The sequence below is a fragment of the Protopterus annectens genome, chromosome 4.part1, assembly GCF_019279795.1.
Source record: "Protopterus annectens isolate FY-2018-M chromosome 4.part1, PAN1.0, whole genome shotgun sequence".
Taxonomy (NCBI): Eukaryota; Metazoa; Chordata; order Ceratodontiformes; family Protopteridae; genus Protopterus; species Protopterus annectens.
Window position 1 is genome coordinate 36181099 of NC_056734.1, and position 25416 is coordinate 36206514.

Genomic DNA, 25416 nt, shown 5'->3' on the forward strand with positions numbered 1-25416 from the left:
AAAAGAAGTGTAGGTAGAAGGTGGGGTGGGTTAAGACAGTGTGTTAGAGTAGTGGAGAGTAGATGTATAGTAGAAGAGGAGAAAGAAAGCGGAGATGTTACACTTATTCTGGGGCTGTACAGCTACAGAACCAGGATGTTGACAGGTCTTCTCTTAGATGTGTTTTGAATGACTGTTGATTTTTCAAGAAGGCTGAAAACACGTGGGAGGGCATTCCAGATGGTAGCTATGATTATTATATCCTAGATGAAGGATTTCAATGTCTTTAACTTTGGGATTTAGCCATGTTTCTTTGATAACAATGATGTCAGGATTGTAATGAGATTTGAAAACATGCATTTCAGTTACTTTGTTAAATATGCTAATAAAGGTTAATATTTATACATTTTAGACTTGTTTACCCCATGTTACAGGAATGAGGTGTTCCATCACTAATGTTTATGTGGGCCATTATGGGAGAGGCTGTTGTGGTTTGACCTAGGTTGGGGTACGTGTCACTGTATAGCTTTAGACTGGGTAGGGATAGCTGGAATATACAATGCCACTTGGTTTTAAACTTGTTGTTTATGACTAATTTGTGGGTTGTGTTACTTTCTTTTATATACATTTGTTTGTAAAGATGGATGTGAGATAGATTGTGGGGTATACTGAATAAAATATGGGAGAATTGTCACTGAGAGCAATGGGTGTATGATGGTTGTATGTGCAAGAAAGAGGAGGCAAGTGAACTGTAGCACCTTAAATTTCATTCTACTTATAACATGATTGTTCAGTTCGTGAAAATGGAAACAGGATACTGATAGAAGGCTGGATTGGGTTTGACTGGTTCTGGGTTGGGTGAAGCTGGAGGGGCTGCTGAGTTACAATGTAGGAGGAATTCATCTGAAGGAAAGAGAAACATTAGCAAGTGGCTAGTGGGTGTGTGAAGCAGGGGCAAAAGTATGCATTATAAAGATTAGTACTAATGTGATGGATGAAGATTAGCTTAGGATATGTGTAGATGATATGGGGGTAGGTGAGAAGTGGGAGAAGAGTAGGGAAGCAGAGTGAGCCAAAGTTTAATGACAGTGAATGGATCTGGCTAAACCAATCAGGTACCTCAATGTAATACAGTTACTCCCTTAGCAGATGATTTTTCACAAAAAACAATCAATGATTCAAGCAAAACACAGAGTGCAGTGATAAGTTCAGTGACCTTCAGTATAAATCCAAGAGTAAAGCAAAAAAGTCACTGAAATCACGAAACAAGTCTGTTCTTAAAACTTTAGTTGAATACAGAGAAAATGCTAGTTAAAACTTTCACCAACTGGCTTTATCAGTTTTAACTAGCATTTTCTGTGTATTCGATTAAAACAATCACTGAGGTAGAATTTTATGTATACAAAGACAGTCTTTGAACTACTTGAGGTACGTCACAGTATTTCATTTTATTGTTATGGGCTTTACTTGTTTTCTCCAGGGAAATTTTACATTGCTAGAGTAAAGTATGCTAAATTATTAATTTATCTTCACTTTAAGCAGTATAAGGCCTGTGGGATGTGGTGTGGGTGGAAGGTGTGGGGGGGGGGGGGTGCCTATCCAGCATATTCAACACTGCAGTACAGACCACACATGCAGAAGTGAGTAAAACTAAAATATTTCAGCAGTTTAACTTGATTTCCAGAAACTTTATTATAGAGGTCTTAAGGAAAGGTATTTCTCCCTTTGTGCTTTTGCATTTGAAGTGAAATTCAGCTGTAGAAGTTCTGTTGCTGTTGAGATTGTCTTAACTATTGCAACAGGGATCATCAGGAACACCATGTGCTCAGTATACTGGGAGAGAAACAGATTAAAACAATTATGATTGTCTGGTGATTGAACTGGGTAGATAATGTATTATTCTTCTATTTCCAGTTGAAAATGCTACAGCCACGCAACTGAAAATGTATGTTGAAGGGTGTGGCCCTTTATCAAGTCAACAATATGACTTTAAGAAAAAGCATGTTCAGTCATCACAGTAAAAAATTGTTAAAATGAGGCAACCATCACTGTTAGGGAACTTCAAAAACTATTGGGAAAAAATCCTTAAGTTAGCAGACAGTCCTTGGTTTACTATGCACTGCTCCCTCAGAGTAAATGGTTTCGCTACTTCTGAACCACTGCTTTTCCTGTAAGAAATTCCAATACTTCCCATCTCATTTCTTTAACAACTATTAGTCCCACTATGATACACATTACCCTTGATGTCTCTACCACTTTATCCTCCTCTGAAGCTCTCTATTTCAAATGAATTGGTTGTAAACACACTCCGTACTTAATGGCCTATACAAAAAGTTTCAGTAGGCTGCAACACCTTCAGTTTCACTCTTATGATGCATATAATGAATTTATCAATTTTATCAGTTCATGTGCTTTGGAGGATGCATGATATTATTTCAGTTCCAGAACACTGATCTGGTATTCCCTTCCTTCTGGGTTTCTTCAGGTCTGTTGCTGTCCTTTCTACTTTGGCTAAAATCTTGGAAAATGTAGCAGATATGCAACTGAAAATGTATGTTGAAGCATGTGGTCCTCTGTGAAGTCATGAATAGGGCTCTAAGAAAAAGCATACCACTATTGTGGTGCTACCCACTCTTAGAAATAGACTGCAACTTGCCATCATGGCTAGACCCCTAATTGGAATTGTTTTAACTTTTAAAGGACACTGACTATGTAGATCATTCTCTCCAAATCAAGGAGAAATAAAAAATACTTTATAGTTTACCTCCAGCAGGGATGTTTTGGCCAAGCATTGGGTATGTGCATCTCTTCTTCATCTAGTACCCCACAGGTCCTTTCTAGGTCCCTAGATATTAATGCTGCACATTATCTTCTGGACTATATCACATGACATGCAATATGGTACTCAACACAGATAATGGATATGGATTTCAAAGCTTCTGGACACTTGGTTTATCCTTCTCCCAAATTATTGCTTTTAAAGCAGAAGCAACTTTCAGAACAGAAGGACTCTCATAAGCACTTCCATTAAACTACATCTGTGCTGTACCTTGTATGGCCACTGTTTTTTTAACTGTTATTAAAAAAAATAAATAAATAAAAAAATAAATAAAAATAAAAATTAAATGAAGTTTACACAATATAGTTAAACCAATAAAAGCGTTGCTATTATCGAGCAATTATTGCATCAGACTGCTGGTGGTTATGATGCAAAGTAAAGAGCTTCTATTTTAATGATTCAAAAATAATTTTTTAATCAAGCACAGTTTGGAGCAGGCATACCTTTCCCCACACTATGTCATTACTGTTAGGAAACTTGATGAATACATCTTGCTCTACTCCTCTTGTGAATGTTGGATAGGGTTCTGTTTCATTTCCTGCAATTGCTGGGTCCTAGGAAAGATAACACAACTTAGGTAAGGACTAGCATTGTGTTTGTTAAGTATAAAACATAACATAACATGAAATTATCACATTTGGTTAGTCTTGATAAAAGATTTAACTGACACTGAAAAAGGGAATCCCTGAACATATTTTTCCAAAGAGTTGCTTCTTGTTGGCAATGAAGAAAACTGTGTTAGCTGTTAGTAAATCTTCATGATTTCTTCTAAGAAACATACCCAGAATTCAACTCATGATCTTGGCCCAGAAACCACAACAAATGCCACATTTTTCTTGGAGCTTGTTTACTGCAATGATTACTATCTAGGTCATCTTTGTCGGCATATAGCAAATGTAAAACTACACAGCTATTGTACTGACTGCCATATGATATTATGATTACTTAAAACATTAGCGTTTATTTACTGAGTCCTGCCAATCAGGATCATATCTACCTTAAACAGATGATGGTCCTGTTTCCCTCCTGAGAGAGTTTGCTGGTAGTTTTAGAGATAAATGCTGAATATTCAGGCTACCAGTTCTTATGTTCATTACCTTTCACGTTGCAGACTTACAATGCTAATCTCACTTTTAAAAATGTCAGAATTACCATCTACTCAGAACACTTATCTATACCCTAGTTATGATTTTTGGCACTCACATTTAAGTTTTTATTTAGCTTTCTGGCTTTGCTGAATTTAATCCTGCTATACCACTGTGGTTGTACTGCAGACCTGACTTTTACAATACTGGTTATGACAGTTGCTTTATTTGTTAAAATGCAACCGTGTTTTTTTATTTTCTGAAGGCATTTGAGCTAAAGCACTAAATAAATGAGGTTTGGAACAGACCATTTTGTGCTGGGACATATTCAAGTGGAGCCAGATACATAGATTGGCAGGAAATAAGAAAATAAGGGGAGGATAGGGTTAAGTAGGATGGAGGGATGTTTAGGAGGAAATGAAGTAAGGGTAGGGAGGGGCTTAGAAGGTTTTGTCAAGTGTAACTGAGGTAGGAGTCCCATTTTTGGCATAAGCTTGCTGGATAGCAGGATTGCGCCCGAGACAACCTCTGTGAGCATTTGGTTGTCAGGTAGGACTGAAGGTTGGTGGTGACATGAAGAGTGAGTAGGGTGGTGTAATGTTTCCTTTCTTTCTCTGGTACTATGTTTCAGGCTATAGTGGTCCTAATATTAAAAAAAAAAAAAAAGAAAAAAAAAGTAAAACAGGAAAGCAGGGGGAGTGGCTGGTTTTTGGTGTTTGGGGAATTGAGCTTACTGTGGTTGGTAGACGGGGGGGGGGGGGTTTGATGGTGTGGCTACGTGAATTGCAGCCTTGAAGTAAGTTAGACATTGGTATGTTGTGGGATGGTGCTCTGTTGGTTCCTTTGGGAGGTCACCTGTTTGAGAAGTTGAATAGGTAGTTGTTGCAAATCTTTCCTCCCCCTCCTCCTTTTTCTCTGTAAAAAGAAGAAAAAGGGGGCTGCTGTTTCCTTTCAGTATTGAGATTTGAGTGAGTTTTTTTTTTTTTAAGGCCATGCTTTTCCGCTGTGCATTTTCTGTGTCTGCGGTTGCGAGTGGTGTGTTCCTGTGGGTTGCTAGGTTGAGTATGTGCTTTTCGCACGCTTGTTTGTTGGTTATGGGAGAGGCCTGGAGTGTTTCCTTGTCTCTGCTTTGGTTGGTTTTGTTAGGTTCACTGTTTTGCGGGCTTTGGTTGTTGCCATTTTTTTTCTTCCTTGCCTGTCTACCCTCTTCCTTGCGTCATTTGAAATCCCAGTATCAGTGGGCATGAACAGCTTATGCATAACGTCCGCCAGTTTGATTCCATGCATGCAACAGCAATGTTTGTTTTGGAGAGTGTTTGTAAAATCAGGAAGTTCAAGCAACAGGGTGGGGCTGACAGTTTGAGAAACAGCCAATAAGACATCTGACATGTAGCTTGCAGCAGTCCCTGATTTCAATTCAAACTTTGTTCCTAATTTTTCCAAAAAGTAGATGTTGGAAGAAACAGCGGTAGATTACATTTAATAAATAATAAATAAAGACGATAATTAAAATTGCATAAAACAAAAAAAAAAGAGGTACCCACGTTTAGTGTTATCACCGAATGGTATCATTGGGAGGGATGCCAGGTAAGGCATAAAGTTGCGGGGGGATGATAGGAATTCTGCAGGCTTCAGGCCTCCAAAATGCAGGAGATAGTTTACATGAAATAGTGTACAGTGAATGCCTTCTTCATGTACACCGGAATTGTATAGTTTCTGAACCAGTAATGTGTTAGACTTAGACCAGCAATGAAAATGATATTCAGTGCCTTTTCTGTAAGAAATATTATTAAAAAAAAAAAAAAGAAGCTAATAAGAAGGGGGGTGAGCTTCAAAAGGAAAAGACCCCACTCATAGAGCATGTGAGGAGGTTTTCAACTAAAGATATGTTGATATGGCTGGTTATTATGATTGCCTATGCCCTATGTCATAAGTGATAATTTAATAAACATGTTATTGCTACAGTAAGCTATATCAAATAATTCTATGGTACAGTGAGTTTCACTGGGGAGAGGGACATACCTCTTGACTGTTCAGATTTCTGCAAAATGTCCAGAGTTTGTCTTATAGGTTTTTGTCTCACATGTTTGTCAGCTTGTCACAAAATGGTAGTGTTTTTTTTTTTTTTAGCAAATCATTCAAGATGGAAAAAAATAATCCAAGAGATGGCAAATTCAAGATGGAAGTCACAGGATGGCAGGTATCTGCGCTTAAGACGTTATGCTCTTGAGAGGATTCATGCTAATGCAAGACCTGTTTTATCTGTCTTCTGGATCTGTAAGAGCGGATATTGGAGGTTGTCCTTTATTTTTGGGCCTTTGTCCCCCCTTTATTTGTGGCTTTGTCCAGACCTCTTGCTTTAACAAGTTTAAAGGCATTGTTGTACTGACGCTTGATGCTCTATGATGAGTAGGTTATGAGTTTAGTATACAGTTCATTGTGTAATGAGAAAAGAGAATGGGTTGCAGGATGAAAATGCAGCTCACACCGCTCGTCTAAAGGAAGGGGATGGGGCAAAACCAAATAAATAATAAAGTATTTCATAACATAATAATAAAAAAGAGACATAGATAATAATAATAAAAAAAAAGAAAAAAAGCTGCCTACTGACCAAATGACAGCACTTTGTGCGTACATTTAGGTCTCTGAATTTAATGCCTTGTGATTTTGTCTCATACTATTGGTCTATTTCCCATGCAGCTTGTGGTCTTCTGTTAATTATCGCAGAATGAAGGCTTAATATAGTTATGAGTTTCAGCCTTTATTTCTTTCCAAAAAAAAAAAAGAAAAAGAAAAAGAAAAAGAATAATGAAAAAATACATGCTTATAGCAACTTTGAATTGTTGTACAGGCTGACGTTAGTTGTCACTGTTACTAGGGGCTTTTCAGCAGAAGGCAGGGCTTTTTGTGTCGGAAGTGTTTCCATTCCAAAACTCTGTTGTGGAGAAGTACAAATCTTGAAAGTGGGCTCATATGTAACTTCTTATTGATGCTGTAACACTTGTAGATACAAAACATTTTCAGTATTTGGGTTCGGACAGTGCATGTGTCCTCATGTCTGTGGGTTAGGCAAGGGGAAACATTTGGTGTGTTGTACAGAGTGGTGAAAGATAAGTAGCGAATCAGGGTTATGGTCAGATTAAGAGCTGAGTAAGGAGAATACAGTTAACGTTGTGTGTCTGTCTAGATTGCTGGCATTATGAGACAAGGGAGTTTTCATATGACGGGTAAGGAGCGGTTAAGGATAAAGACAGTTATGGTGAGTAGATGATAGTAAGAATGAAGTAAGCTCATGGTTTATAGTGCTTTGGCCAGGGAAGGTTGTGGAAGTTTTTGCTACTGTCTATGAATTTTGTGGGCTTATGCCTTCGTCATGTAGTCTTTTCTGGCATTGTCCTAAATTAGCTATATGTTGGTTTTAACAACTTTGGGGCTGCATTGCATGTACAAGCATTTTCTTAGGTTTTGTGGCACCCATGGGTGTTAGCGGTTAGTCACGCATGCTCATAGCACTAGTAGCACTGGAAGGGGGGGAGTGGGGAGGATTACAATACAAAACTTAATTCTCTGTATTCTAAAGGCAATAGCAAAATTAGTGGGGGTTTTGAGAGGGTGTTCACGGGTTATGAGTTGGACGGCCAGGGAGAGTGAGTTCAGTGGGTCAGGTTATGGTGAAGCTGGCCAAGCTTTGGTGAGGTAGTAGAACACTGGCCATTACTTTTTACCGTTTTGGAATTTGGTGGCATAGTTATGGTCCAGCCTCATAGTGTGGAGGTAAATAGGCATGATGGACATGCATCCCTATACTGCAGTTGTTATACACAAGGTCTTGCTGAATAATCCCTCCCCCCAAGTAGTAAAAGGGTTTTGGAAGTGGCAAGGGAAGGTGGAGTTATTGAGGGCATTTAAAAGGGGGCTAGGTGGTGTCAGAATGTGTTTCTATTTCAGATGATTTACATCTCATTTTTCTTTGCAGAGGGTGGGGCTATGAGGGGTCTTTCACCAGTTGGAGTGTTATACAAGGTGTTCAGAGATGGTTCAGTGCATTAAGATGGAGCACATCCATTGTGCTGCTGCCTGTTACAGGGGAGGGATAATTGTTGAGAAGCATGAGCCAGTTGTTCGTGCTGGTTAGGGGTAGGCAAACCATTAAGAGTGATGTTAGGGAATGACAGACATTTGAGTTATAGATTTTATGCCCTTCAGGGATTCATGCTAATGCAAAACATGCTCTGTCAATCTTTTCAGTTTCTAAGAGCAACATTTTAAATTTGTGCTGTTTAGTTGTTGCTAAGTGCTTTATTTATTGCTGACTGTCTTGACTAATTTTAGGGGTATCTGTTGACATTTTTTGGCATGAACTTGCTAATGTGGGGAAGAGCGGTTTGGACATCAGTCGGTGACTTGAAGGAAGTGGGTCAGTGGTGGAAGTGGAGATACCAGTAGCTGTCTCCATTGATAGAATGGTGCACAATAGTGCTCAAGTAGGGGAGTGTGAAGTAAGTAACAGTAACAGTAAGTAACAGTCGCGGGCCTGCTGAAGTTGTTAGATGTAATTCAGTCTGATGGGCTGGATGTTTCGGTGCTGGGAGTGGTGTTCAAGGAGGTCATATGGAAGATTTTACTCATGGTTCTTTAGGGTATGTATGTTGTATTAGGTGTGGTTTGGGTAAGGTACTGGCAAGAGAAGTAGGGTTGAGGAAGTTTACGAGGGGTCTTTGGTTTCTTGCAGGAGGGAGGGATGCACAGCCATCATAAGCAGAGGAAGTTAATACTTTAATGGTTTAAGGCCTTTAAGTCAGTTATTTATCAATGTTTTCGTTATGGTTATTGTGCAATTCTATTTGGAATATAGGGTAGGCTGTGAGGAATGCGGGGTTGAGGTGTGGTAAACAGTATGAGGAAAAATGTGTTATTCTGCACTTGGGAGTGGTTTCCAGACTAATGGTTCTAAGGTTTTTCATAACCTAGCCATATTCAGGAAAGTGAGTTTTCACAATCCAGAGTACAGTGCATGTTGCTTGCTGTTAAAACGGGCAAGAGTGAGTGTTCTCTTTGTTATTATTACCTGCACCATTTTTTGGTTGAAATTTTATAAATATTGGTTAACAATCATATTTATGGAAGTTGGGTCATGAAATGTCATTCAGTGTTGTGTGTTTATTGAAATGGAGCAGGACAAATGAGGTTGGGAACAGACCATTTTGTTCTGGGGCATCTTCAAGTGGGGCCATATACATAGATTTGCAGGAATTAAGAAAATAAGGGAAGGATAGGGTTAAATGGGATGGAGGGATGTTTAGGAGGAAATGTGGTAAGGGTAGAAAGGGGCTTAGGGGGGTTTGTCAAGGGTAACGGAGGTAGGAGTCACATTTCTGGCATGGGCTTGTTACCCTCCCACTGTTCCTCTTTTTTATTAGTGGGTATTGTGGTTATTTCAGTTTGGGAAGGCGGAGAAGAGGGGTAGGCTTGCCCTGTTCTGTTCCCCCTCTGGTGTTGGATGTGTAATTAAATAAGTTGGGAAGGAAAGTGAGCAGTTGCTCTGTTGGATAAGTTAATAAGCAAGCAGAGCTACTTATTTGGATGGTGGTGTCATTCAATAAATTGAGGGTAAGCAGGGTAACGCTGCCTTGTTAGTGCAAAGATAAGTGAGCAAGTGGGGGATGCTGCTTATCAAGGGTGAGTGGGTATGCTTCCCTTATGGTTATTTTATGTTTTCTTTCATGGATGTTATCACCTGTGCCATGTTTTTGGTTGAATTTTTTATAGATATTGGTTAACAATCATATTTATGGAAGTTTTATAAAGGTTGTCAAATGTCATTCGATGTTGTGCTGATGTATATGCATGTTTATTATACAGGAATAAGCTACATGTTAACTCACAAGTATAAATGAATGTGATGAGTGACATTAACGGTACCATGCTTCTTACAGTACAGATATGCAGTCAAAGCTTTTATTTGTTCAGGTTATCTAATTTTTATTATTTGTATATGCATGCATGCATGCATGCCCTTTATTTGTAGTTATGATTTCTGGACCATTAGCTCTGACTTACATGAAAAATAGTAGCTTTATAAAATAATGACATGGACTGTTTTCAGGTTGTTCATTTATTCAGTTTTTGTGATACTTTTTTGTGGATTTATGAAGTAGTTTGTTTATGTGATGTATCTGCAATGTTTGCATTATTTGTGTATGTTTGTATGTTTTATATTGTTTAATTTTGCTCTCCGTTTTCTTTATGTGAAATAACAATTAAATTCTTTGAGAGATAGTGAGCTCTTTTCTTACTTTAAATAACTGTTATTTACATTGTGTTGTGCAGCGGATTGAGTAAAATACATGCATGGATTGATTTTTTAAAGCAGACTTATTAACCATAAATGAACACTGGCTCAAATCCAATGTACTTCATGAACAAATACTTTCTCCAGGGTACAAGATTCTCAGGGTAGCTAGGTTAACAAAATGAGCTAGTGGCCTTATAACTCTAATAATGAACAACTACGAAGTATATATTCTGTACAAATTAATACCAAAATATCAAACTTAACTCATTTAAACATATAGCAACTATCTATATTCTTCTACACCCAGTGACAATTAAGGCAGGAGAAATCCCATCTCAATTAAAAAAAAAAAAAAAAAAAACACTAAATTGTTTTATACAAGCTGACCCTAACACTGATTTGAAAAAGTATCATCTCATGAATCCCAAAATAAAGCTTTAAGTTTTAACCCCTACATTATAAACTGATTTGGGCTATGACAACTAATAATAGAATGTTTTGTAATTGACAAAGTCATTGGTAGAAGCAATGCTCTGACCTGGATGCTTGTTTCCAACCATAGTCAGATACTTCAGTAGGAGTCACCCTATGCACAATTAGTAAACACAACCTAACCTGCCTAATTTGGAAGGACACTGAAACAACCTAGGGGACCATCTTGCATTTTAAAAGAACACAGAAACCTTGCTGTCTTTAATGAATTGCTACAAAAGTTTAAATAGGCACAATACATGTTTCAGCTGGAAGAAAACAGTGAATTACTTCTAAAATACGTTCTTAATGAAACTGCATCCCTACACAATAGAAAAAAATCTTCCCCTATATGGATAACCAGAAAAACAAAACCAATGATGTCATATGGGACAAGTCATAAAAACTTTGGAAAATACATTAAACTCCTTAAACAATGCAAATCTGCAGGACCTGTACAGACAAAGTAAACTATATTATCTAGCAACAAATGCAAAACCTCCTAATTATATTTAAAATAAAAGATAAAAGTAACTAGAAGCAGTTTTCATAATTTAGAACCTGCAGCCAGTTTACTTAAGTAAAATCAGAACAATGTTACTTCAGCAAAAATCAACCACACCTTCCTACAGAACATTTTGACTGACTTGCTGCACATTCCAGCAAATAATATAGCAATAACCCACGCCTGGGTGTGGGTAATGCTAAATGTTCCCCACGGTTGGCGTGGTTTGGTCCCGAGGGCGAACAAAGCCAACCGTGGGTAAATTTAGTATTACCCACACCCAGAAGTGGGTTATTGCTATTATACCATGACATTATTTAAGAAAAGAAACTATTACTTTTCTTAAATAATGGCATAGTATAATGCCTGTTTACTGCCCTTCCACAGATGTCTGGCATCCGCGGCAGTTCTGATGTACTGCGCGCCTGCGCAGTACATCAGAGCTGTGGCAAAAGCGGAGAAAGCAAGATCTCCGTTGCTTTTTAGTGTTCGCTATGTTAAAGAGTTTAACATAGCGAGACAGTTTAAAATAAGCAACGGAGATGTCCGTTGCTTATTTTAAAACTGTCTCGCTATGTTAAACTCATTTAACATAGCAAAACATAAAAAGCAACGGAGATCTTGCTTTCTCCGTTTTAAAACACTGTCTTGCTATGTTAAATGGGTTTAACATGGCGAGACAGCTTTAAAATAAGCAACGGAGATGTCCGTTGCTTATTTTAAAGTCTCGCCATGTTAAACCCATTTAACATAGCGAACAGTGTTTTAAAACGAGTTATACTAATGGAAAAAAGTCCGGGCGACCGGACCTTTTTCCATTAGTATAACTCGATTTACAATGGGCACGCTGGTCAATCAGCGTGCACGTTTTGGGGGGGGTCATGGTATAATATGGCATATCCAACAGGTATCACTTACAAACAGATCTATGCAATAGCAACATGTACCTGCCTAGTGGAAGCTATCACATTTATTTCTCTTTCTTTAAGGAAGTCAGGATAACAGCCTAGCAAACTTTAGACTGACAACCATTTTGTCTGCACTAAAATCCTGCAAAATGCATTTATAAACAACTCTCAGGTCACCTTTTAATTGCAATCTTTTATCAACCAACTCATACTATGTTACCAGGCCACAGCACTGATACTGCTCTGTTATAATTTTCAATGAGCATGTTGGTGAAGGGAACAGAGGGTATGAGGAAGTGGTGGGTAGGTATGGTGTTAAGTAAAAAAATGCAGAAGGTCAGATGGTAGTGGATTTTGCAAAAAGGATGGACATGGCTGTGGTGAATATATATTTTAACAAGAGGGAGGAGCATAGGGTGACATAAAAGAGTGGAGGGAGATGCACACAGGTGGATTATATCTTATGTGGAAGGGCCAGTCTGAAGGAGATTGGAGACTGTAAAGTGGTGACTGGAAAGAGTAGTTAGGCAGCATAGGATGGTGGTTTATAGGATGACATTGGTGATCAAGAAGAGGAGGAGGAGTGTGAAAGCAGTGCCAAGGATTAAATGTTAAAAGTTAAAAAAATGGTGATTGTGAGGTGGAGTTCAGGGAAGAGTTAAGAAAGGCACTGGGAGTCAATGAAGAGTTACCAAACAGCTGGGTAACTGCAGCAGAGCTAGTAAGGGAGACTGCTAGGAAGGTGCTTGGTGTGACATCTGGGCAGAGGAAGGAGGACAAGGAGACATGGTGGTGGAATGACGAAGTACAGGAGAGTACACAGAGAAAGAGGCTGGCGAAGAAGAAGTGGGATTGTCAGAGAGATGAAGAAAGTAGACAGGAGTATAAGGAGATGAGATGCATGGCAAAGTGAGAGGTGGCTAAGGCTAAGGATGAGGTGTATGAAGAGTTGTATGAAAGGTTGGACACTAAGGAGGGAGAAAAGGACCTGTACCAATTGGCTAGACAGAGGGATTGAGCTAGTAAAAATGTGCAGCAGATAAGGGTGATAAAGGATAATGAGGGAAACGTACTCACAAGAGAGGAGAGTGTGTTGAGCAGATGGAAAGAGAACTTTGAGGGACTGATGAATATAGAGAATGAGAGAGAGAGAGAGAGAGAGAGAAGGTTGGATGATGTGGGGATAGTGACTCAGGAAGTGCAATGGATTAGCACGGAGGAAGTAAGGATAGCTATGAAGAGGATGAAGAATGGAAAGGCTGTTGGTCCAGATTACATACCTGTGGAAGCATGGAGGTGATTAGAAGAAATGGTAGTGGAGTTTTTAACCAGATTGTTTAATGAAATTTTGGAAAGTGAGAGGATGCCTGAAGAGTGGAGAAAAGTGTTTTGGTACCGATTTTTAAGAATAAGGGTGATGTGCAGAGCTTTAGTAACTACAGAGGGATAAAAATTATCAGTCAGACAATGAAGTCATGGGAAAGAGTAGTGGATGTTAGGTTAAGAAGGGAGGTTATGATTAATGATCAGCAGTATGGTTTCATGCCAGGAAAGAGCACTACAGATGCGATGTTTACTCTGAGAGTGTTGATGGAGAAGTACAGAGAAGGTCAGAAGAAGTTGCATTGTGTCTTTGTGGACTTAGAGAAAGCATATGACAGGGTGCCCAGAGATGTACAGCATATGTACGAGGGTAGTGAGACAGTGTTGAGGTCTGCGGTGGGAGTGATGGATGTATTTAAGGTGGAGGTGGGATTACATCAAGAATCAGCTCTGAGCCCTTTCTTATTTGCAATGCTGATGGACAGGTTGACAGATGAGATCAGACAGCAGTCCCTGTGGACTATGATGTTTGCCAATGACATTTTTATCTGTAGTGAGAGTAGGGAACATGTTGAGGAGATCCTGGATATGTGGAGATATGCTCTAGAGAGGAGAGGAATGAAGGTCAGCAGGAATAAGAATATATGTGTGTGAATGAGAGGGAGGATAGAGAAATGGTGAGGATGCAGGGAGTAGAGTTGGCAAAAGTGGATGAGTTTAAATACTTGGGAACAACAGTTCAGTATAATGGCGAGTGTGGAAGAGAGTACAGGCAGGATGGGTGGAGAAGAGTGTCAGGAGTGATTTGTGACAGACGAGTACCAGTAAGAGTGAAAGGGAAGGTCTACAAGAGGTAGTAAGACCAGCTATGTTATATGAGGTGGAGACAGTAGCACTGACAAAAAGGCAGGAATAAGAGCTGGACATGGTAGAGTTTAAGATGTTAAGATTTGCACTGGGTATGACGAGGGTAGACAGGATTAGAAATAAGTATATTAGAGGGTCAGCCCTGGTTGGACAGTTTGGAGACAAAGCCAGAGAGGCAAGATTACGTTGGTTTGGACATGTGCTGCGGATGGATGCTGGGTATATTGGGAAAAGGATGCTAAGGATGGAGCTGCCAGGTAAGAGGAAAAGAAGAAGACCTAAGTTAAGGTTTATGGATGTGGTGAGAGAGGACATGCAGGTGTTTGGTATGACAGAGAAAGATGCAGAGAACCGGAAGAAATGGAAACATATGATCCACTGTGGCAACCCCCAATGGGAACAACTGAAAGAGAAAGAAGAAGAAGATAATTTTTAAATGCATTTAACTTTGACCTTAACAATAAACAACTTATTGTGTCTATCTTCCATGATATATCAAATGATTTTGATACAATAGCTCATGGCCTATGCCTAACCAGGCTTTCTCACCTTGGACTTTCCTGTAGCATCGTACATGGTTCCACAGCTACATTTCTGGCAGAGCAAAATTTGTAAGAATCTCGAATTCCTAAAAACTCGAACTTCATATGGTCAAGACCATATGATCGAGTTTTCAGAAACTCAAAATTCCAAACTGAAAAAAAGAAAAAAAAGTCAAACACATTGTTTCTGCAGGGGGGAAAGCCACCATGCACCCCCCACACTCCCTACTTAAATGTACCAGCTCTGAGATTGTGCTGCAGTGGGGAAAAGAGAAATCTTCCATTCCCCGCTGTATGCAGAAGTGCAGAATGGGAGATTTCCCATTTCCTCGCTATAGTGCGATCACGGAGATGATATATTTAAGTAGGTAGGGTGCAGGGGGACTTGCCCCACTGCAAAAAACTAATATTCATCTAAATGAAAGTGTTTTTTTTAACACTTTACAATTTCGAGTTTCTGAAAACTCGATCGTATGGGCTCGACCCTATGAGGTTCGAGTTTTCAGAAATTCCAGACTGTAATGTACTCCCGATCAGAAAGATGCACAAAAAATCATGATGTGCCACTTTAATACAATATGAAGTGACTATGGTATGTACAGCACAGACACCTGCTAAGTTCCAACATGGCAAAAACCTGTCTTTCTTTTAAAAATTTACAAATATGACTAACTGGCTACTTCTAAATCTGAAATGACAGAAAGCTACACTTATGCTATTTCCTCGCACAAGGCACACAAGATCTTTAACCACTTCATAATAACCTCCTTAAATGCTACAGATATCGAACAGGTTAACTAAATCTTGAAGATGTACTTTGACTGCTATCTCGTCACGGACTGATGACACTTTATGTGATATGGACAAAAGAAATCTCAGTGGAGCCCTTTTGACTGACTTAATCTAAGACTTTTACATGTTAGGTCACTCCTTTATCTTGTCCAGTGTAATAGGTACTTGTGCTAATCCAGAAAGCTTTCTATGGTTTTAAGACTGTTTTACAAATCAATTCTTCAGAATAAAAATTGTCTCTTCTCTCCCACAGAATGACACACCTCAATCAGTTGTGTAACTTGTGTTTCAGGGCACAATTATCACCACTTTCCTCTTCAAAATCTTTGCAAACAGACTATCATTCAACTTGTCACAGAACTTTTTTTGTATACAGATGACAGTGCTGTTTACATATCTAGCCCTAGACATCTAGATATCCAAAATTTAGTCCAACAAAACCTCCTACAAGTAAACAATTGGGTCTTTACTGAAAAGCTTATACTCAACCCACCCCTCCGAAAACTGATCTTTAGAGCAAACAAAATGTTGTTGTTGTGTCTTTCGGCTTTTCCCGGTTAGGGGCCGCCACAGCAGAACTCTGGACCGCTAATGATTGGTAGTTGATTTTTACGTGCCAAGTTACCAGCCCTGATGCACAACCTTCAACGGAGGTACACCCATTCATGCATGTCTCCATGCAGAAGACGCTCTAGCGGAGAATCGAACCACACAGCATCTTACTGTGCTGTTAAAAAAAAAAAAACAAAAACAAAAACATGCACACACTCCAGATGAAATATCAAGTCTGACACATTGAAACCACGTCCTCCTTCAGATACTTTGGCATCCAAGTAAAACCACAAGAACATTCACCAGCCCAGACAGGTTCCTGAGTTCTGAATGAATCCACAAGCAAGTAATGATAAAAAACACAGAAGAACTCAGGTACGACCAAGGTTTCCAGTTTCAATTGAAGTTTTAATGTTAAAACATAAGTGCTTTCGCAGGAAAATATGCTTCATTAGATGCTAATAAATACAACTGAAATGCGTTTCTTTTTATATAACCTCTAGCAAGAACTAGTAGTCACATGATACAAATTAGCTAAAAAATAATTAACATCACAGTGTGTAACCTGAGCTTACTACCCTACTGAATGAAAGAAATGCATGCAGGCATGCACTGCTATCCATAGAAGACACATATGAAAAATATGTAAAAAAATCACATTCATATATGTATGTATGTATATATATATGTGTGTGTGTGTGTGTGTGTGTGTGTGTGTGTGTGTAAGTAATACACAGTATTTTAAATGCAACCTTAGATATAACATTTATATATTTGTAAAAATGTATATATAAAAATATACATAAAAATTATGTATATAAGTAAACACACTTTATTTGTGATTCATTTAAAAAGAAAAAGAAAAAAAAAGAAACAAACTACCTAAACAAGGGTCTGGATTTAAGCTTGAGTTTAAATGGCACATATTCATTTAAGCCTTGCCCTGAATCTCCCCTAAGTCTAATAATCCATTTGGCCTCCAACTGCTCAGTCATATTACGTATGCCACCCCCCCCCCCCCGATGTTATCAAAATTTCTACCTATAGCCATAAACTTAATGGTGTGTCCAGAGTTAGTACCAATAACATGCTTGGCCAAAGCACTAACTTTATTTCTCCAACTGATATAGTAAATATTTTCTTGAATCCTTTCTTTGAAGGGTCTGTCTGTTTTGCCCATATAGAATTTTGCACATTTAAGGCAATGAGCTAAATAAACTATATGTTGGCTGTCACATGTGGCTTGTACCTGAAAGTGAAACACTCTATTCTGGTCTGGATGTTCAAAGCTAGTTGTGTTGTCAATATATTTACAATAGTTGCATTTGCCACATGGATATATTCCAAATGCTCTATTAGACTGAAAAGTGCTCTTAGGATAGCATAACTGCCTTTTAAGGGACTTTGTGCTCCTAAACAGAAACTTAGGCTCAGCATCTATCAATTCACAAATATCCCTATCAGTAGTAAGAACATCCCAATCTCTCCTTACTATATCCATGTAGGAAGAAACATTGTCTGGATGGTATAAAGGAACCTTAAGTTTCATTCTAGGTGACTGTCTAGGGTCCTGTTTACCTCTTTAATTGTGTTTGGAAAAATAAGGCTTAGCTACCGTTCCTGTCAAGCCTGTCACCTCATTGACATTAGTTGGAACATCTGCCTCATTATATCCTCTCTCTATCAGTTCTTGACTCAGCACCTTGACCTGCTGCTGAAAATCTTATTCACGCACATTAAATCTTGAGGCTCTGAACACCTGATTACTGATCACATTCCTAACAATATATGAGGGGTGCATAAGAAGTGGTTGACATGACAAGGTTTCCTGTAGAACTTAGTGTATATATATATATATATATATATATATATATATATATATATATATATATATATATATAAGTATAAGTATATATATATATATATATATATATATATATATATATATATATATATATATTTATACCGCCAGTAACTTCATCTTCTACACAAACATCTAAAAACTTAATACTTGATTTAGAGTATGTAGAAGTGAATCTCAAAAAAGTGGTACTTGTATTGATGCAACTCAAAATCTTTAAAATGCTCTTCAGTACCCCACACATGACAAGCAAATCATCCACAGACCTCCTATAAAGGAGCACATGCTGACAAAAAGGTCCTTGTAAGATGAGTTCCAATTCCCAAACAGCCATGACAGCATTGGTGTAGCTGTTGGCACAGGATGTGCCCATAGCCACACCATTATGCTGCCAATACCCTTTGCCATTAAATGGGAATACATTATTTTCTAGCAGACATCTTAAGAGAGTACTAATCGTGAACAACTCATCTTCAATAGAATTATTGAACCTTCTTAAAAAGCATTTGATGCTCTCTACACCCCGATTGTTAGGTATAACTGTAAAAAGTGATGTTGCATTTGCAACAGGAGACACAAAAAAGTGCAAGTCCACATAGGAGTGTGTATAGAGACTAGCTTAATTGATAAGTGTACTGAAGCTTGTATTTGAATGCTCCTAATATGGTGGGCATTGCATTATTGGTGAAAAATGACAACCAAGTTCATAAAAAAATCTTTATTCCATCTTCAACACTCTCTAGTGTCTTGGCCAATGTTTTCTTTGAAGAATATTATAAAACCTCAAACAAACATCTTAAATATACACATTCATTAAGCCAATGAACAAATTGCAGTTAAAAAAATCAACTTAAAGCGACATAACGCTTTTCCAAAAGCACTCATTATTCAAACCATTAGACTCCATGGTATCAAACTTCAGATTAAATGTGCTGTATTTAAGTAGTAAAGAGTCTTTAATGCTGCATCAATCCCTGTCACCTAAACACACTTGTTGTAATATGGATGCCTCCAATAGTTAACTATCACTATTGTGTTTATCTTAAAAATGCACAGCAACTGATGTATCTTTTTTTTTTCTAATATCTCTAATATAGGCCTGTAACCTAATTTAAACGTTTTACATGCTTGCCCTATCCATATCAATTGTCAAGGGCATTTTAAGGCATATATAACTGCTTCAGTGTGACAAGAATGTCTCCCCTCAACATCACAAGTTACCACATTTCCTCATCACGTCAAATCAACTGCAGTAGTGACCACAACTACATGTACCCCTACCTACAGGGGTAGCTTTATATTCATTCTTTTATTAACATAATGACTATGCACTTAATACTCTTTAATGTTCCACTATATGCTATAACAAATATTTCAGAAAAGATGTCTGTAAGGTTACATCACTTACTATAGACTGCCAACATTTCTTTATCTCCTTCACCATCATATCTGTAAACATGCTATATTTTGTAAAAAAAAAAAAAAAAAAACAAACAGCTGAGGGCTATTTTGATTATTTTGTTATATCCATTGGTAACTGGGAGTATACTGTACCACGTAGTTCTCATACATGATTGCAAGCTTTATGAATAACATCAATCTCATATCTAGAAGAAATACATTTTTGAATAATCAGCTTGGCTTCACCCATAAAAATCTGAGCTGAATATATATGAATTCTTAGTAATTCACTATAAGGCAATGACACCTCAGTATGGTTAGGATGACGACTAGCCGTACACAATGGTGTATTTGATACTCTTATCGTTCCATTACAGTTTAGATGTAACACATTTTCTTGGTTTACCAATTGTCACATCCAAAAAAAATCAATATTAGTAAAATATATATTGCAAGCAAAAAGAAAACCATATAGGTTAGAATACAAAATGCCCATGAACTTATATCCTTCATCTATTTTCCATCACAAATACAAATTATATCATCAATAAATTGATAACTTTTCACAGATTTCTGGAAATATTCTAATATGTATATGAATTCTTGTTCTACCATACCATAAACAGATTAGCATATGATGGGGCAAAAATAGCTCCCATTGCCTTTCCACATAGTTTCACATACATTTGTTTGTTAAAAAGAAAAAAAATACACACACACACAATCACACACACACACACATATATATATATATATATATATATGTGTGTGTGTGTGTGTGTGTGTGTGTGTGTGTGTGTGTGTGTGTGTGTTATTCAAACAAAATTGAATTAATTCTACTATACAATTAGATATAGGTGACCAACCACAACATATGTTTAGTGCTTGTAATTCATTCTTGTGTACATAAACTACTGATATCAACTGTCAATCAAAAATAATTATCACACCATTTAATATTTTTAACCTTATCCAACAAATCAAATATGTCTGTAATATATGATGGCCACTTCACAACAAAGTGTATTAAATAAGTATTACTAACCTTACCTATAAAAAGCCAGATATTATTGGACTACTTGGTGGTTTAATAAGATCTTTATCTATTTTAGGAACACAATAAAATGTAGAAATCTTAGTGTTTTATGTAGGTAATACACTTTTTGTCCATCCTGTTAGTTATAAGAAATAATCTAATGTCCTTATTTATCCAATCAATTAATTTATTAGTTCATCCTCATACTCAGGTTTACAAATAGACGTATATGTTTCCATATTTGTTAAATGCTTATAACAAATTTTCTCATATTTGTTACCAAATGAGGATGAGTCTATAAAGTTTTAAGGGCATGATACTTCACCTTAGATAAACTAAAAAAAAAAAAAATCAGTTTTATTTTTAAATTCCTTCAATGCTTGTAAAACAATCATATTTAAATTTTCAGAGAAAGTTGTGAATTTTGCATAATTTGCTGGTGGTATAGCAGTAGATTTATTCTGAATGTTCATCATCAAAGGTGTATAGCCCTCATCCAAGAAATAAGTATCAAAGCAGCATTAAGACAAACTATCTTTACAACTACTATCCAGCTCAGATTCATATTGATTACATTTCATTTTTGGAAATTCAGAAAAATAAAAATGTAACTACAACTTTCTAACAGACTTAAACGTTTCAATCTTAATAATATTTTCACAAGGGTAGTTAATGGGATCAAACTTTAAACAGTTGAAAAGCTGCAATTCATTATCTTCTCAGTCAATACCTGGTATACTAAAAACTTAAGTCGTAAAACAATCAATACCAATATCATTTACAGATTCAAAGATCACTTGGTAATAGGTCACAGTAAGTGATTTCATCATCAGGATGTATCATTTGGCATTCTATTATTCACTGTGGTTAATAACATAAGCGGGTATGAAGAGCTATCTGTAGCATAAAGTTAGAGTCTCCTAATCTCTAGAGGATGAAGGCTATGATCCCTGTATCTGCTAGGGCTTGGGATGAATGAATGAACCCATATATAGGTGTAAGCCTTGCTGATTATGAGCATAATGAGACAAAATTATTATAGAAAAGAAAGTTTGCTCCCAAACATTACTTTGCAGTTTTGTAGTGGGACCCTGATGTCTTTCTACAGGATAAGAAGGTAATGTTTTATTAACTTTCTTTGCAAGTAACAGTCCACTTTTTAACAAATTGATTGAGAACACATTACATTTAAAATAAAAATAAACATTTTTTTAAAGAATAGCATTTCAGACACATTATAAGAAAGCAAGTCCAAACATATTAAGAAAGTGCAGTTAGCCAGCAGGGAATATATTTGTATAAAGCGATATACAATACCTTTATTATATACTAGCTATGCAGTTAAAATTAGAATGAGAATTTTAGCACACTGTATATATTATCTGCTAATTACATACTTAGTTAAATGTTACATGATGGGCATGTGTGTAAGAGGGGAGGGTGGGAACTGTTAGGGGAGGTTTACACATGTTTTTTTTAAATCTCTAACTAGTGCCTTGTAAACATGAGCATGTTGAATAAACTTACAGGCTTAAGTTTAACAGTGCATGACTTAAGAACATTTTCAGATACCTGTTTAGGTATTTGCTATGGCTGTAGTTATTTTCTAGATAGCAAATAAAAACAGTTCTTTGAGACAGCTTTGAACATTAAATCCTCATGCCAGAAAATGTCTTTGTTTTTCTGCTTTTTGGAAAATTCCATGATCACAGCATAAAGGGAATTCCCCATAAGAGAAGCCAGGCGATGAAACCACTCTAGGTCATACCATTGGTTGAACATGTTATGTTCTGAAGTAAATGTAGTTTGACTTTCATTGAGGATACATTCCAGTTAACCTTTACATTTTTGTTTCTTAATTTAAACCTGTCTTTTTCCATATCTGATTTTTATGCTGTGCAAAGGTGTACAAACACTCTCTGCACATGCTGCCTCTATGCCCTTTTTTAAGGTAAGGAAGTGGCCTTTAGACTGAGTCATCCTTCACTTTATCATCAGCAGGAAGTCTTTACAAATGGCCTGAAGCAAATAGAGAGAGAGAGAGAGTGGATATGTGGGGATGCGGAGGAGTAGACTGAAAAAAAGTGGAAGGGGAGTGGCACATAAGGAATGGGAGATATGAGTACTGAAGGCCTAAATGACTTTCCATGACGGGAGACAAGAGTATTGAGGGCATAAATGACTTTCTATGAGACAGGGTTATTGAAGGCCTGAATGACTTTCCGTGATGGGGGACAAGGGTATTGTAAGCCTAAATGACTTTCCGTGATTCTAGATAGGGGTATTGTAGGCCCAAATGAGTTTCCATGATGGGAGATAGGGGTATTGTAGGCCTAAATGACTTTCCATGATGAGAAATATGGGTATTGAAGGCCTATATGACTCTCCCAGGGGTGAAACAACAAAGATGTCAGTTATGTCCATGATAGGTCTAACTATTGTTAAAGTTTGTTTATACTGATGCATTCATAGCTGATTCACTGCACCTCTTCATTTCTGTTCAGCTTGCATTTTCATAACCTTTATGAAACTCTACAGGCCACATGAGTAATTCTGCATCAACAAGTCAGTACTCTGCAAGATTACATGCAAGTAATTCTTAAATGTTTTAACAAAATACATTTATTTGAACAAAACATTTAGTACAATCTCTATATAGTTATCCACATGACATGATGCACTATCCAACATAAACTTGGTTTGCATTACATTTTCCTTTTTTTCTCAGTATAACATTCGTTAAGTGTGCCTATAATAGCATTCCATACTATTTTTAGAGCGTCTTTCCCCTTTTTTCAGTTTACAGTAGGCATTTCAAAGTCATGATAAATAATACTGCAACTAATATTGCAAACATTGAAAATTCAGTGCAATTCCACCCCTTTTTCTAACGATAAGTGCCCAGTGCAAACCCATTAAGTTGAATAATTACCTAGTCTTCATATGCAGTCATGTACTGCCAAATACTACAAACAGATCTGTTACCCTCTTAGTGAAACTGTTTAAAATTATTTTCTGTGTATATACCAACTTCCCTATTGTCCTAGAGTCCCCTTAAGTTATACATTGTTTACTTAGCTCTCATGACTAGTTTTGACAGAGTACTGTCGCTTAATACTAAGAGCACCAAAAGTTACAAAATGTAATTGCTTCTTCCTCTTGACTTGTTTAGTCATGAATTGTAAAAACCCATACTTCATTTTAATCTTTTGTAATGTTCTGTTTAAACTAATGGTTATAAAATAAAATATCTTAACCAACCATTCATGTAAAAACAAATAATTAATTTAACCTTTGGTATACTCCTGCCCCCCCAATAATTTCAGTTTAGTGTGTTGTACCAGTTTTTCTACATGAGTCTGGCAGCTCAACACGTACGTCACCCTACTTACTCCATCCTTTTCCCTGAATCCCCTCCATGGGAACCCCCATTTTGGAAACAGATGTGTTGAGCCTCCCACTAACCTTTCTTATGCCATCTTCAGTTCATCTATTAAAGTTATAAGGCTAGACCGTCTCTTCTTTTCCATTTTCTAATTATCAGTCTCTTGACTAAGAAAAGATCCAAACCATCTCCTTAATTGAAGAATCTGGTTCATCTCCCTGTGTAGTACGTAAAAAGTATTTGATCTTTGTAAAATTATACATATGAACTCACAGATCCCACTAAAGTGGAGAAAAGGGCATATTCTCTTATTACCACTGTATCTTGATCTTGTACTGGCAAAGCTTGAATATTTCATCAAGCTATTATTCGATCAGCCTAACTGGCTTTGCCAGATATAGATGAGTTTCCATTTTGACTGAAAGTAATGTTCCCATATGCAAGTACTTCAAAATATTGAAGTACAAACATGGTGGACAGCAAAACATCAATCCAAAAGGACTAACACTGAAAATAATGAAAAAAAAAATCATTTTTTTTTTTTGTAGGGAGCCCCCCACACCACCTGCCAGTTATATGTACCAACTCTGCAGTTGGTACATATATCAACAGCAGAGAAAGGGCAAATTCTCATTCCACATTGTTCGGGGACTTCCTACTAACTAATGCTTGCAAAAGCAAAAAAAAAAAACATTTTCTGTCACTTCTGGTAGTAACAGATACGCAGCCAAGCTAGAATCTTCAGAATTTATTCTCTCTCTCTCTATATCTTTTTTTTTTTTTTTTTTGTTGCAATTTTTACTGAATGATTTGTCTGTGTGAACTTTTTATCCTATGGTTTGGATGTTATTGAGAATATTTTGAGACATCTTGATGTTTATTGACATTAGGTTTAATTTTAAGCTTTGTCTTTCTAAAGCATAGCCAAACAATCAACTTATGCTGCACTGATATGGAAAATACAATGGCTGAAACATGCATGCCTACAGCTACTGGGGTATGACTTTATTGTAGCTACTGGGGTGTGAGTTTATTGGGATGAATTTATCCATGAATACATAAAAAGTAAAACGTCATGGGCATACATTAGTCATATAGCTGAGGCAATGTTATGTCCTTCAGGGGTTATTTCCATTTATCCTATGAGCCTCCACTACAAGAGGTATAAGACATTGCACAATGTAGATTTTAGCTTGGCTGGATCTTTCTCACTGTTCTACTGAATGGTTTGTCTGTACACCCTTATTATTCTTTGGTTAGTATGTTATTTGGGATATTTCAAGGGTACCCTGATGTTTATGGCAGCAGACTTGATGATAAGCTATGTGCATCTAAAGTATAAAAAAGCACCAAAGACTCTGTTAAATTCCCAGAAATTAATAAAAACACAATGCAAACTTTCACACCATACCATTGCTTCATCAGGCATTAAAATGTTTCTTTCACATGCAATACTCATTAAATAAAGAATGGTCACAGTCACATATCCTAAAACACAAAATAAAAGTACAATTTCATCCAAAATGTTTGCATTTCAAAACAAATTTAATTGCCACAGCTTCGTTTAAAAAGGGG

General features: G+C 37.1%; 1 protein-coding gene across 1 annotated transcript in view; it reads right to left on the minus strand.

Moving 5' to 3' along the window:
• Positions 1-25416, minus strand: part of LOC122801170 (maltase-glucoamylase, intestinal-like) — a 516102-nt gene that overhangs the window by 118676 nt on the left and 372010 nt on the right. Inside the window, exon 33 of the mRNA XM_044070733.1 lies at positions 3262-3372. Within this exon, the coding sequence (XP_043926668.1) occupies positions 3262-3372 (111 nt within the window). The remainder of the gene's footprint in view (positions 1-3261; positions 3373-25416) is intronic.